The sequence below is a fragment of the Rana temporaria genome, chromosome 2 (genome assembly GCF_905171775.1).
Source record: "Rana temporaria chromosome 2, aRanTem1.1, whole genome shotgun sequence".
Classification (NCBI taxonomy): domain Eukaryota; kingdom Metazoa; phylum Chordata; class Amphibia; order Anura; family Ranidae; genus Rana; species Rana temporaria.
This window is the reverse complement of record NC_053490.1, coordinates 406,911,485-406,927,079: the sequence shown is the minus strand read 5'-3', so window position 1 is coordinate 406,927,079 and position 15,595 is coordinate 406,911,485. Positions and strand designations below refer to the sequence as shown.

The 15,595-nt window shown below is 43.8% G+C and overlaps 1 protein-coding gene across 5 annotated transcripts in view; it reads right to left on the bottom strand.

Annotated features, from left to right (window-relative positions):
• Nucleotides 1–6,884: 6,884 nt before the first annotated feature.
• The window catches only part of PNPLA4 (patatin like phospholipase domain containing 4), a 125,961-nt gene continuing 117,250 nt past the window's right edge, over nucleotides 6,885–15,595 (bottom strand). For 2 of the 5 annotated variants that reach the window (XM_040338150.1, XM_040338148.1), the window contains exon 9: nucleotides 6,909–7,122. In XM_040338150.1, the coding sequence (XP_040194084.1) occupies nucleotides 7,041–7,122 (82 nt within the window). In that variant the 3' untranslated portion in view covers nucleotides 6,909–7,040. Of the gene's footprint in view, nucleotides 7,123–15,595 lie in introns of all 5 variants that reach the window. The other 3 variants (XM_040338154.1, XM_040338153.1, XM_040338151.1) reach the window with 3 other exon arrangements.

Genomic DNA, 15,595 nt, shown 5'->3' with positions numbered 1-15,595 from the left:
TATTTATGTGATATTGTGTGTAATATACTATGCTATAATATTGTTATGCATTTTTATTATGTTTCCCTCTTTATATTTTTATTACCACTACCACTAATGCCCCATACACACGGTCTGACTTTTTGCCAACAGACTTCAAAATTCGTTTTCCAAAAAATCCGACTATGGGCCAGATCCACGTACCTCCGTGCATTTTTACGTCCGGTGTAGCGTATCTCAGATACACTACGCCGCCGTAACTTTCATCGTATTTTCTGTATCCTGAAAGAATTTGTGCCGTAAGTTACGGCGGCGTAGTGTAACTGTGTCAGCGTAAGGGCGCAAAATTCAAATGGATGAGATGGGGGCGTGTTTTATGTCAATACGTCTTGACCCGACGTAAATGACGTTTTTTCTTAACGGTGCGTGCGCCGTCCGTGCGGGTATCCCAGTGCGCATGCTCCAAATTAACCCGCAACAAGCCAATGCTTTCGACGTGAACGTCATTCTATGCAAAGCCCTATTTGCGAACGTTTTACGCAAACGACGTACACAACGGAAAATTTGACGCTGGCCCGATGTCCATACTTAACATTGGCTACGCCTCATATAGCAGGGGTAACGTTACGCCGAAAAAAGCCTTACGGAAACAACGTAAAAAAATGCGCCGGCCGGACGTACGTTTGTGGATTGGCGTATCTAGCTAATTTGCATACTCAACGCGGAAATCAACGTAAGCGCCACCTAGCAGCCAGCGTAAATAAGCACCTAAGATCCGACGGCGTACTAAGACGTACGCCAGTCGGATCTAGCCCAGCTTCAGGCGTATCTTGTTTTGTGGATACAAAACAAAGATACGCCGGAGCAACCTAGCAGTTACGCGGCGTATCAATAGATACGCCAGCGTAACTGCTTCGTGGATCTGGCCCTATGTGTACGCTCCATCGGACAAACTTTTTTGGTTTTCATCGGACAAAAGTTCGCTCTGCAAACGGACAAACTTTTCGGCAACAAAAGTCTGATGGTGCCTAGTCTGACCATGTGTACAAGGCTTAAGACAAGTTACTCTGTATGCTACTGTATCAACCATACTTGATGTTGTGTGTGGATGTGTTCTTTATTTTGTATATGAATCAACTTACCAATAAAGAATATTATGGAAAAAATAAATACATGCAATGGTGCATTAATGATGAGAAAGCTGCATTAATGTATGTATTTTATATAAATCTATTAATCAGCTTTCAATCTTTGCTCTGTTACAGATCAAGGCCCATCAAATATTTTGACATTCGACATACTGGCCCCACTGTACAGTGTGGTTTGATCTGTCACTAGTTGCAGAGGTTTCTTTTCTCACTACCCTCACTATTAAGGGGAAAGGGGACTAGCCGCTCCAAGTGGGAACCCAGACGAACATCCACCGTTGCAGACAACTCAGGTGCAGGCAATGCACTTAGCAAAGCAGGAACAAAGATTGTCTCTGGACAGCCGCACACTGAACAAATTGTAGCTTTTATTGAAAAAAGGACAGCACTACAAGTCACAGCAAAGTGAAATAAAATAAAACCCAACTAATGACGCGTTTCGCACTAACACTAGTACTTAGTCATAGCTAAAATACTTTTTAGCTATGACTAAGCACTAGTGTTAGTGAGAAACGCGTCATCAGTTGGGTTTTATTTTATTTCACTTTGCTGAAATAGGTCAATAGATGGGCACAGGAGATAAGAGGGATGAGCCAAAGGGATGAGAGATGCCTGCCTTTGCATCTAACTGGTTGAAAAATAATCTTACAACCACTGATACAGTAAACCCAAGGCTGTAATTTCTGTCCAGTCTCCTTATCAATCTCACAATTGTTTCTTATTCACTTATGAACACAATCCCAGAGGTGCTCTAGAGGAGACTGGGATGATGGTTGTTTTTCTAAAACAATACCAAGTCACTTGCTCAAAAGGGACTGATCATAATCCATTTGTGGATAGCAATAACTGTGTGTTTTTTGAGTACATGGCAGCTAAGGACTCACCAATTCACCTAACACTAACTATATCTACACGTTTTTTTGACTCACTATTTTTAGTCTACAACAGGGATCCTCAAACTATGGCCCTCCAGCTGTTGCGGAACTACACATCCCATGAGGCATTGTAAAACTCTGACATTCATAGACATGACTAGGCATTATGGGAATTGTAGTTCCTGAACAACTGGAGGAACAACGGACCACTTAGGCTCTGATGAAAGGGGTGCACCCCTGAAACGCGTCATCCATTTTTCCGGCTTGTTACCATCTGATCCGTGTTGTCATCAGGTTTTGCTGGTGATGCTGTGTACCAGTTTGATTGCTTGACAAGCGCTCTTTACAACTCCTTTTCTGAGTAAGATCATTGTTTTATTTCATTTAATAAAAATCCTTTAAATGGTAATGTACTAGGTCGGTGCGCCCTCCATTTTCTTTTCTTTTTTAGTTGCATGAATTCCCATGGTTCTGAGGAGGGCTGCAAGATTTTAGACTTTGCCTTGAAATTGGATTTAGTTGCCCTTTAGCGGAAAACACCAGAGCGCAGGAGAATTTTTCGTGTGTTATGAACAACTGGAGGGCCATAGTTTGAAGACCCATGGTCTACAACCAAGTTGCTGTGTAACTGCATCAGTATTATATCTTTAATTTTTGAGAACTGAGCTTTATACTACTATATAAGTCTGCGATTACAAGTGTTAATGTTTGACTGAAGTGATTGTTTAGAATTGGGTACTGTGAATGTGGGTCTGAATGGTATGCACAGCTGCGATTCCCCTTTTTTTTAACCCCTCCCATACCGCGCCATAGGGAAATGACGGCGGCAGGAACCCCTCGCCGATCCGGGTGGATGTCATATGATGTCCTGTGTTCCCGGCGATCTAGGGCGCGTGCGCCTGCGACAGCGCTCGTCGCCCGGCGCAGGTGCCCGGCGGCCGCGATTGCCGGTAATCACGGCAGGAGTGTGGATCTGTGTGTGTAAACACACAGATCCACCTCCTGTCAGCGGTGAGGAGACCAATGTGTGTTCCCAGTACAAAGGAACACACATCGGTCTACTCCCCTTGAGAATCCCCTCCCCCCTACAGTTAGAACACACCTTAGGGAACATATTAACCCCTTCAGCGCCCCCTAGTGGTTAACCCCTTCCCTGCCAGTCACATTTACACAGTAATCAATGCATATTTATAGCATTAATCGCTGTATAAATGTGAATGGTCCCAAAAACGTGTCAAAAGTGTCCAATGTGTTCGCCGCAATGTCACGGTCAGAGTAAAAAACAGCAAATTGCCGCCAATACTAGTAAAAAAAATTAATAAAATAAAAATGCCATAAATCTATCACCTATTTTGTAGACGCTATAACTTTTGCGCAAAGCAATCAATATACGATTATTGCGATTTTTTTGCCAAAAATATGTAGAAGAATACGTATCGGCCTAAACTGAGGGAATTTTTTTTTTTTAATTGTGATATTTATTAAATAAAAAAGTAAAAAATTGTGTTTTTTTAAAAAATTGTCGCTCTTCTTTTGTTTATAGCGCAAAAAATAAAAACCGCAGAGATGATCAAATACCACCAAACGAAATCTCTATTTGTGGGGGGAAAAAAAACATAAAGATTTAGTTTGGGTACAGTGTTACATGACCACGCAATTGTCATTCAAAGTGCAACAGCGCTGAAAACTAAAAATTGGTCTGGGCAGGAAGGGGGTGAAAATGCCCTGTATGGAAGGGGTTAACATATGACAACGTTGTCCTATTTTTAAACTACCTGAGTGGTAAACTGTTAGTCCCCTATTTTTCAATAATCTGTGTGTGTTTAAGCTTAAAGGAGTTGTAAAGGATTTTTTTTTTTTCTGAAATGACTGTTTACAGGGTATAGAGACATAATAGTTAACGGATTCCTTTTAAACATGATTAAAAATAGATAAAAATCAATCATATAATGTACCTGCAGTTTCTAGTTTCGTTTTTGCATGTTGTTTCCTGCTTCTGTGATGTACAGAGCCACAGAGCCAATACAGGGCAGTGATGGTTTGGAAAACAAAACTGATTGGTGCTGAGGGGTTTTAGACACACAGTAATCACACCTCCTTGATTAGTGACCACAGAGAGAAAGCTCCCAGTACTGTGGTTATCAGGAAACAGAAAACCAGGAAGTGTGGAGATCAGAGAAGAATTACAGCAACTTGAGAGCAAAAACAAACAATGAGGACATGAAAACAGCACTGCATTAAGGTAAAGGAAGCTATTAAGATAAAAAAAAATCCTTTACAAACCCTTTAAGTTACATTTTTACAGCATCAGCACAATCAGAAAAAAAGTCCCTAAACCAGTGGTTCTCAACTCCTGTCCTCAGGACCCACAAACGGGCTACATTTTAAAGTATTACCTTGGGGAGATGCACTGAGCAGCAAATTATATTACCTTTGATTAGGGATGAGCCGAACACCCCCTGGTTCGGTTTGCACCAGAACATGCAACCAGACAAAAAAAATGTGTGCGAACACTGTTAATGTTTTTTGGCATAGGGTTCCCCTTAACCACTTCAATACACTGTGTTATATATACTACACTGCCTGCACTGACTGAATTTAGAGTTTACACTGAATATCTAGTCTACACCAAATGCAGAGTGTGTATATATATGTGTGTGTGTATATATATATATATATATATATATATATATATACACACACATATACATACACACACACTAGACTGTGTGTATAATATATATATAAAAATACACTGCCACTAACTAACCTGCCTGCCTAATCTAGCTCAATCTATCTCTGTCCACAGTCACACACTATACACAACCGCTATGTAAGCAGCCCTATATAGTGTGGGGCGTGGACTTAGTCCCCCTGAGCCATGATTGGCTAAAGCCACAATGCCTTTGGCCAATTATAGCTCTCACAGCAGAGCGCGCTGTGATCGGCCAAGGCATGCAGGTCAGGTGCATGCTTTGGCCAATCATCAGACATCAATGCACTGTGATCTTGCAGTGCATTATGGGGCGTTCTGCAGCACTTATATTTCCCGCGAACGCCCCATAATATTTTCGACACGAACATCAAGCTCATATAATGCACATAAATTGCACTTTTTATCTATCAAAAAGGGTTTTCCAGCGCTAAAACTTTCATCTGATTTCTAAATTGCTGCATTTGTAAATTCCAAAAGCCAATATAAAGGAATAGTAGTGGTACAAAAAAGCACTTGTGGGTTTAACAAATCTTTTTTTTTTTTTGTACAAATATCCATTAAAACGGTTGTATACCCGCATTTATTTTTTTTTACACCTGAAAAGTAAAAGCCATAATGAGCTAGTATGCACCGCATACTTACCTTAAAACGAGGTGTAGGGAACTTACCTGGTCCACGCCGAGCGAGATGTCATCTTGCTCCGGCGTGTCTTCCGGGTATCGCCGCTCCAGCGCTGTGATTAGCTGGAGCGGCGATGTTGTCACTCCCGTGCATGCTCGCGGGAGATTTCGTTCCGGCAAGGGCAGGCGGCGGCCGGCCCTTTAGCCGAGGATCCCCCCTGCGCTGCAATTAGCCACGCATTGCGAGGGGAATATCTCCTAAACCGTACAGGTTTAGGAGATATTCTTTATACCTACAGGTAAGCCTTATTATAGGCTTACCTGTAGGTAAAAGTCAAAGGCCCAGATTCAGAAAGGACTTACGACGGTGTATCTCCAGATAAGCCATTGTAAGTCCAAATGAGCGCCGTCGTATCTATGCGCTGATTCATAAAGGCAGTTACGCCTGAATTTGGCCAAGATACGACCGGCGTAAGTCTCTTAGACCGTTGTATCTTGGGTGCATATTTACGCTGGCCGCTAGGGGCGCTTCCGTAGATTTACGTGTTGAATATGCAAATGACCTAGATACGTTGATTCAGAAACGTACTTGCGCCCGTCGGATTTAGCTACGCCGTTTACGTAAGGCGTATGTCTGGCGTAAGTTTACCCCTCATAAAGCAGGGGTAAGTCATGTTATGGTATGGACGTCAAAAACGTCGGAACAGTGTCGTATTTTACGTCGTTTGCGTAAGTCGTACGTGAATGGGGCTGGGCGTAAGTTACGTTCACGTCGACAAAGCATTGAGCCAACGTATCTTAGGGAGTATTTGCGACGTGATTCTGAGTATGCGCACGCATGCGCCGTTCGATCGGACATGCATTTACATGGGGTCACGCTTCATTACAATACAACACGCCCACTGCCTTGCTACTTTGAATTACGCGGGCTTACGCCAGCCCATTTACGATACGCCAACGTAACTTTGGGAGCAAGTGCTTTCTGAATACAGTACTTGCCTCTCAATGTTACGTCGGCATAGGAGATGCGTTACGCCTGCTCAAAGATATGACAATGTATCTGAATCGCGGCAAAAAAGTGGGGTTTTCAACAACTTTAAGGGGGTGTGACAAGGGGGTTTGAGGGGGTGTGACAAGGGGTGTGTCCTATGCCTGCATACTTTTGCTGATTGGTGTCCCTCACTCCCATCTCAAAAAGTTGGGAGTTATGCAACTATATCCCAGTGTGATGATCTATGATTCAGCACTGCAAACTGTAACCATGCCAACCAGTAACCTCATCATGATTGTATCATGCCATGCAGTGTTCTAAAGCTTGAGAAAACTTTACAGATGGAATTTCTTTTCTTTCTTTTTTTTTTACTTTTATGAAATCAAATTGCTAGAAAGTGGTGAACAACATATAATAATTCAAAATAATTATATACATATAGCATGCTGGTATAAATATGCCCAAGTATAGTGGAGAGTGCAACATCTGGTGTAGCTGTGTGTGGTATCCAATCAGCTTATAACTTTAGCTTGTTAAATTAAGCTAAAACAAACTAGAAGCTTATTGGGTTCTTTGCAGAGCTGCTCCAGATTTTGCACCCTCCGGTTTTTGTAAATCACTGTGTACACACATTTTTTATTTATTTAATCCATAACATTTTTTTTTTGCAAATCTCTGTCACTTGTACATCTCATAAAACTAAAGTCCTTACTACTTGCATAACCCATAAAATCCTTTGATCACTGAGTTTTGCTTGTCTAAAAAGTCATCTTGTCTGTGTCTTCTTCTGCCCCTGTGAATAAGAAATGGGTAGGACAGGAAGAGCCTTTAGTATGAGATAAACAACACAGACTTTATAGTGTTATTCTTTAAAATGTAGCCACAGATTGTCAAGGCGTTTTATTCAATACCACCAGGGAAATGCTCAAGGACAGAACACATCACCTCGCATACAGACAGCCCTGGCAGGCACAAACTCGAATGACTTCAGCTGTATCATAATGATCCTAAGTTTCTACCCTTCTAGTTATTCAGTACATCATACCAGGAATATGTTTGGTAACGGTTATTCATAAATATAATACATTTAACAATATATAAGCTTAAATATCTGATCCTGAGCATGTTGCTTAAAAATATTAACTATTGTCATATATACTGTATACACTGCTCAAAAAAAATTTAAATAACACTTTGAAAACATATCAGATCTCAACGGGCAAACATCTCATGCTGGAAAACTATACTGATATGGACTGGATAATGTGTTAGGAATGAAAGGATGGCACATCGTTTGATGGAAATGAAAATTATCCACCTACAGAGGACTGAATTCAAAGACACCCTGAAAATCAAAGTGAAAAAATTATGCAGCAAGCTAGTCCATTTTGCTGAAATTTCATTGCAACAACTCAAAATGGTCCTCAGTAGTTTGTATGGCCCCCAAGTGCTTGTATGCATGCCTGACAACATCAGGGCATGCTTCTAATGAGACCATGGATGGTGTCCTGGGGTATTTCCTCCCAGATCTGGACCGGAGCATCACTGAGCTCCTGAACAGACTGAGGTGCAACCTAGCGGCACCGGATGGACTGAAACATAATGTCCCAGAGGTGTTCTTTTGGATTTAGGTCAGGTGAGTGTGGGGGCCATTCAATGGTATCAATTTCTTCATGCTCCAGAAACTGGCTGCATGCTCTCGACACATAAGGCTGGTAAATTGTCGTGCACCAGGAGGAACCCAGGACCCACTGCACCAGCGTAGGGTCTGACAATGGGTCCAAGGATTTAATCCTGTTACCTAATGGCAGTCAGGGTGCCATTGTGTAGCCTGTAGAGGTCTGTGCGTCCCTCCATTGATATGCCCCCCCATACCATCACTGACCCAATACCAAATCGGTCATGCTAAACGATGTTACAGGCAGCATAAAGTTCTCCACGGCTTCTCCAGGCCCTTTCATGTCTGTCACATATGCTCAGGGTGAACCTGCTCTCATCTGTGAAAAGCATGGGGCACCAGTGGCGGACCTGCCAATTCTGGTGTTCAATGTAAAATGTCAATCAAGCTCCACAGTGTCTGGCAGTGAGCACAGAGCACACTAGAGGATGTGGCCTCAGGCCACCCCCTTGAAGCCTGTTTGATCATTCAGACATTCACACCAGTGGCCTGCTGGAGGTCATTTTGTAGGGCTTTGGCAGTGCTCATCCTGTTCCTCCTTGCACAAAGGAACAGATACTGGTCCTGCTGATGGGTCAAGGACCTTCTACAGCTCTGTCCAGCTCTCCTAGAGTAACTGCCTGTCTCCTGGAATCTCCTACATGCTCATGAGTTTGTACTGGGAGACACGGCAAACCTTCTGGCAATGACACGTATTGATGTGCCATTCTGGAGGAGTTGGACTGCCTGTGCAACCGTTATAGGGTCCAAGTATCGCCTCGTGCTACCAGTAGTGACACTGACCCTAGCCAAAACTAGTGAAAAAACAGTCATAAAAGAGGAGTATGGCCAAAAGTTTTGAGAATGAAACAAATACTAATTTTCACAAAGTCTGCTGCCTCAGTTTTTGAGATGGGAAATTGCATATACTCCAGAATGTTATGAAGAGTGATCAGACGAATTGCAAAGTTCCTCTTTGCCATGAAAATGAACTTAATCCCATAAAAAAAATTCCACTGCATTTGTGAAGAAGGCTTCAGGGTGCCCAAGAAAGTCCAGCAAGCGCCAGGACCGTCTCCTAAAGATTCAGCTGCGGGATCGAAGTGCCACCAGTGCAGAGCTTGCTCAGGAATGGCAGCAGGCAGGTGTGAGCGCATCTGCACGCACAGTGAGGCGAAGACTTTTGGAAGATGGTCTGGTGTCAAGAAAGGCAGCAAAGAATTTTGCCCAAAAACACAGCCATGAATAAAGAATGGTACCAAAACACCCTCCAACAGCAACTTCCTCCAACAATCCAACAACAGTTTGGTGAAGAACAATGCATTTTCCAGCACGATGGAGCACCGTGCCATAAGGCAAAAGTGATAACTAAGTGGCTCGGGGACCAAAACGTTGACATTTTGGGTCCATGGCCTGGAAACTCCCCAGATCTTAATCCCATTGAGAACTTGTGGTCAATCCTCAAGAGGCGGGTGGACAAACAAAAACCCACTAATTCTGACAAACTCCAAGAAGTGATTATGAAAGAATAAGTTGCTATCAGTCAGGAATTGGCCCAGAAGTTGATTGAGAGCATGCCCAGTCGAATTGCAGAGGTCCTGAAAAAGAAGGGCCAACACTGCAAATACTGACTCTTTGCATACATGTCATGTAATTGTCGATAAAAGCCTTTGAAACGTATGAAGTGCGTGTAATTATGTTTCACTACATGACAGAAACAACTGAAACAAAGATCTAAAAAGCAGTTTAGCAGTAAACTTTGTGAAAACGAATATTTGTGTCATTCTCAAAACTTTTGGCCACAACTGTACATTGCTGTCCTGAACAAGCTTGTTTATCCTTGTCCTGCTTCTGGCATAGCCAAGTTTGTTTCAATAAAGCACCTGGTGCTAATGTCATGCTTTGGTCTGGGAAGCGGCTTTGGCCTTACTTTAGCTGTGGTTAACCCCTTAGAGGATTATTGCCAAACAAGCTAATTCCTATTGCATTGGATTTGTTTTGAACTGCTTTATTAATCTGCAGGGTTATTGTTTGAAGTAGGTGGGTAACTTTTGATATATTAAGTTACCAAATGACTCTTGCTTAGTATTAGGGATGAGCTTTGAGTTCGAGTCAAACTCATGTTCGACTTGAACATTGCCTGTTCGGCGAACAGCGAACAATTTGGGGTGGTCGCGGCAAATTCAAAGCCGCGGAACACCCTGTTAAAGTCTATGGGAGAAATCTAAAGTGCTAATTTTAAAGGCCAATATGCAAGTTATTGACCTAAAGAGTGTTTGGGGACCTGGGTCCTGCCCCAGGGGACATGTGCCAATGCAAAAGAAAGTTTTAAAAACTGAAGTTTTTTCGGGAGCAGTGAATTTAATAATGCTTAAAGTGAAACAATAAAAGTAAAATATTCCTTTACATTTTGTTCCTAGGGAGGGTGTCTAGTATACCTGTGAAGCAGCGCATGTTTCCCGTGCTTAGAACGATCTCTGCACAAAGTGTAATTTCTGAAGGAAAAAAAGTAATTTAAAAATCACTCGTGGCTATAATGAATTGTCGGCTTCTGGCAATTCAGAGAAAATTCATTCAGAAAAAAAAGCGTGGGGGGTCTCTCAAAATTCAATTACCAGGCACTTCAGGTCTGGTAAAAACAAATGATGTGGGGTTCCCCCCAAATATCCATTCCAGACCCTTCAGGACTGGTGTGGATTTTAGGGGGAACTCCACCCCAAATTAAAAAAAAAAAATGACGCAGAGTTCCCCCAAAAATCCACACCAGACCCCTTATCCGAGCACGTAACCTGGCCGGCCGCAGAAAAGAGGGAGGGGCGAGAGAGCGCCCCCCCCGAACTGTACCAGGCCACATGCTCTCAACATGGAGAGGATGTCCCCATGTTGATGGGGACAAGGGCCTCATCCCCACAACCCTTGCCCGGTGGTTGTGGGGGTCTGGAAGACCCCTTTAACGAAGGGGACCCCCATATCCTGGCCCCCCTATGTGAATTGGTAATGGGGTACATTGTACCTCTTCCAATTCACTAAGGAAGTGTAAATAGAACACACGCACACCGTGGAAAAAGTCCTTTATTAAAAAAGAAAAAAAAATCCTGCGGTGGTAATCCACTCTCGATTCCCGCTCCAACGTTGTCGGTATCCAGCGATGGGTAATCTCCTCTCCGCCGGGGTCCAGCGATGAGAAGATCCATCCAGGTCCGTGGATCCAGAGCGCATGCATCGCCGGCCGCCTGTCTCCACCAGAGACAGCCCGGTGAATGACGCGGCTTGAGCCAGTGACAGCTCTTATATAGGTGAGGCGGGGCCACCCGTCACGTGACCCTGCCCCCCTCTGACACAAGGGAAAGCCTGGGCTTCCTCAGTGACGTAGTCAGAGGGTGCATCAGAGGGGGACAGGTCACGTGACGGGTGGCCCCGCCTCACCTATATAAGAGCTGTCACTGGCTCAAGCCGCGTCATTTGCCGGGCTGTCTCCGGTGGAGACAGGCAGCCGGCGATGCGTGTGCTCTGGATCCCGGACCTGGATGGATCTTTTCATCGCTGGACCCCGGCGGAGAGGAGATCACCCATCGCTGGATACCGTCGCTTTTTTAATAAAGGACTTTTTCCACAGTGTGTGTGTGTTTTTTTTTCTATTATTTACACTTCCTTAGTGAATTGGTAGAGGTACAATGTACCCCATCACCAATTCACATAGAGGGGGGGCCGGGATCTGGGGGTCCCCTGTGTTAAATGGGTCTTCCAGATTCTGATAAGCCCCCCGCCCGCAGACCCCCACAACCACCGGGCAAGGGTTGTGGGGATGAGGCCCTTGTCCCCATCAACATGGGGACACCCTCCCCATTTTGAGGGCATGTGGCCTGGTACGGTTCAGGAGGGGGCGCTCTCTCGCCCCCCCCATTTCTGCAGCCGGCCAGGTTACATGCTCGGATAAGGGGTCTGGTGTGGATTTTTGGGGGAACTCCACGCCATTTTTTTTTTATTGACGGCGAGGTTCCCCTTAATATCCATACCAGACCTTAAGGGCCTGGTAATTGAATTTGGGGGGACCCACACGCTTTTTTTTTTTAATGAATGAATTTTCTCTGAATTGCCGGGACCTGACAATTCATTATAGCCGCGAGTAATTTTAAATGACTTTTTTTCCTTCAGAAATTACACTTTGTGCAGAGACAGTTCTAAGCACGGGAAACATGCGCTATTTCACAGGCATACTTTATACCCCCCCACTAGGTGCGAAATTTAAAGGAATATTTCACTTTTATTGTTTCACTTTAAGCATTATTAAATTCACTGCTCCCGAAAAAACTGCAGCATTTTAAAATGTTTTTTTTGCATACATGTCCCCTGGGGCAGGACCCAGGTCCCCAAACACTTTTTATGACAATAACTTGCATATTAGCCTTTAAAATGAGCACTTTAGATTTCAAACGTTCGAGTCCCATAGACTTTAACAGGGTTCTAAAGTTCACACAAACTTTTGGTCTGTTCGCAGGTTCTGGTGTAAACCGAACAGGGGGTGTTCGGCTCATCCCTACTTAGTTTCCTGTTTATCAGAGATTTGATTTTTTAATTCAATAAGTTTTTATTAAATTTTTTCAAGGGTTAAACACAATGTGCAACATGTTTTGTACAAATCATCAGAAAAACTCAATAACTTAGTTGCCAGGTAAAAGTTGTACTTCAATATACCCACATACTGTAATAAAGGAATATGCTTCTAGACATGTCTTCTCTCTAGGTCAACAAAATTCTCAAATTGGTGTGGTCTCGGGAAAGGAGCGGGAGACCGGAGGGCATAAGGAGAGAAAGGAGTAAGGGCGGATCCCCCTCCACACCCCCATGGGATCTAACTGTGTATTTCCTGAGGGGTTCCAGCCCCCATCCCCTCCCCCCCCCCCACACAATAACAGTAACAAGACCCATAAAAATGAGGCAATAAAAGTCATATTCAAGATTGACAAGATAGCCCAGTAGAGGGTAGGTGAGTATCAGTGAATAATGCGGAGGATAGAAAGAATGATAGATAAGGAGGGGAAAAGGTAAGAGAAGGAATTAAGAGAAAATAAAAAAAAAAAAAAAACAGAGGAAAAGCAGAGGAAAAGCAGGACACACACAGATGTCAAGTGGTTATATGCATATTCAAATTCTGTATCATATATGTTTGCTCTATGTAATCTCAAGATTTAGAAATATAAATTCTGTTAACATCTATGTTTCATCTTGTACCACTCAGTCCACGGATTCCACCTTTTGCAAGCCATCGCATATTTGCCTTGGGATGCTGCGAACATTAGTTCATATCCTATGTGTGAGTTGACTATTGTGATTATTTCCTGCATTACGGGGATCTTTTTGTCTCTCCAGTGGCGGGTGATAGCCAATCTGGTACCCAGTAGTATATGGGAAACAATCCCTCTACTAATTTTTGGGATGGAGTCTATCTCTAGCGAGAGCACAGCAAACCCCGGGGTTTTAGGTACCCTTCCCTGAACTACTTGGGTTATCAAGTCGAAAACTGCATTCCACATCAGGCGTAAGTGGGGGCACTCCCACAGTATGTGGAATAGAGTACCCACATGGCCACATCCCCTCCAACACAGCGGAGATGCTTGAGGGCTGAATTTTGAGATCCTAAACGGGGTCAAATACCATCTTAGTAGCACTTTCTGGTGTTGTTCCCAGAGATTTATGCATCTAGTGGAGGCGTAGGTAGTTTGTAGAGCACGTTGCCATTGTTCCGAGGAGTAATAAGTAACTAGATCTCTCTCCCACGCTTCTATGTTGGTGGTTTTCGTAAATTCTAATTTGTTGTTTATAGCACTATAAAATAGGGAAATCCCTTTTATGTTGGTATATTGATTGGTAAAGTATAGTGTTATCCTCCAGTGGAGTTGGATCGAGAGAGGCGGACCTTTCTTGAGGAAATGGTGTATTCGCAAGTAAGTAAAATACTCAGCCTCCCCCAGGCCATACTCCACCTGGAGTGATCTAAATGTCTTCCCCCTGGGGCCTATCATTAAATCGGAGATGTAGGCTATTCCCTTCTTAGCCCAATGGGTAAGGTTTAAGTCTGGGATAACGGCTGTAAGGCACGTTATCGGTAAAGAAAAGGTCTTCCCAGGATGATGCATCTGGGGAATCTGCATAAGCACATTCCACGCTTTCAAAGAGGCCATCATAGTGGGAGACATTCCGTCTGGAGGTCTAGATGGAAGAACAGATGCCATTAGAAGGTCATAAAGACTCCCAAGGGTATATTGGATTTCTTCCAGTTCTTTCCATCTCTTGGCTGGCGAACTAGGGAACCACGTCTTAAGTTGTGATAGAATGGCAGCCGTATGGTAGTCTCTGACCAATACATTTCCCACCCCCCCTGCTCCCCTGGCAGCTATGGAATTTCTAAATGCCCACCTTGCTTTCTTGCCTTTCCATAAGAAACGGTTTATTAGCGCTTGGAGTTTATCAAAAAAGGAGTTAGGGGCTGGGATGGGGAGGGTCCTGAACAAATAAATTATCTGTGGGAGGACCATCATTTTAAAGGCCGCCAGACGGCCCGACCACAGTAGTTCGCTTTTAGCCAACTCCTGCAGCTTGGCCGGGAAGGAGGCCAGGAATGTTGTATAGTTGTGCGTATATAGTTCCCTTGATGTTGCTGTCAGTGTGATACCCAGATATTTAATTCCTTTGTTACTCCAGGTGTACGGGAACCGTGTACTGAGTGAACATCTTAATCCATTGCTGATCCCCATACCCAAAATAAAAGATTTGTTTTCATTAACTTTGTAGTAGGAAAGTTTCCCAAACATTTGAAGAGTTTCATGTACCGCAGCCAGGGAAGTATTGGGGTTTGTAAGCATCAAAATGATGTCATCTGCGAAAAGGCTGATGACGTGTTCCGTTTTAGATGTGGGAAATCCACTGATGTCGCTATGTGTTCTAATATGTGAGGCAAGGGGTTCTAGAATTAAGTTGAAAATCAAGGGTGATAAAGGACACCCCTGGCGGGTGCCATTTGTGATAGTAAAGGGTCTAGAGAGCGTCCCAGAGTTAAACACTCTGGCCGACGGCGATGAGTATAGGGCCAATATTGCAGAGAGGATGGGTCCAGCGAACCCATATCTCTTGAGGACCATCTCCATATATCCCCAGTGGACCCTATCAAAGGCCTTCTCTGCATCCAGAGCCAGGAGCAGAGAAGGCCTTCGCTGTACCTGCGCCAGGTGAACAACATTGATCAGCCGCCTCGTGGCGTCTGAGGCCTGTCGCCCCTTAGTGAATCCGACCTGGTCAGGATGAATCAGTTCAGGTAATATATCCACTAATCGGTTTGCAATAAGTTTGGCGTATAATTTAATGTCGCTATTCAATAATGAAATGGGTCTAAAGTTGGCTGGAGTGTCCGGAACCTTCCCTGGCTTGGGCAAGGTCACGATAAGTGCTTCTAGCATTTCTGAGGGGAAGGACGAGGAGGCGGCAGCCTTGCTAAAAACTTTCTTGAGGTAGGGTGTCAGGATGGTCCTAAACATCTGGTAGTATTCCCCTACAAAACCATCAGGACCTGGGGACTTGTTGGAGGGGAGGGAGTCAATGATTTTTTGTATCT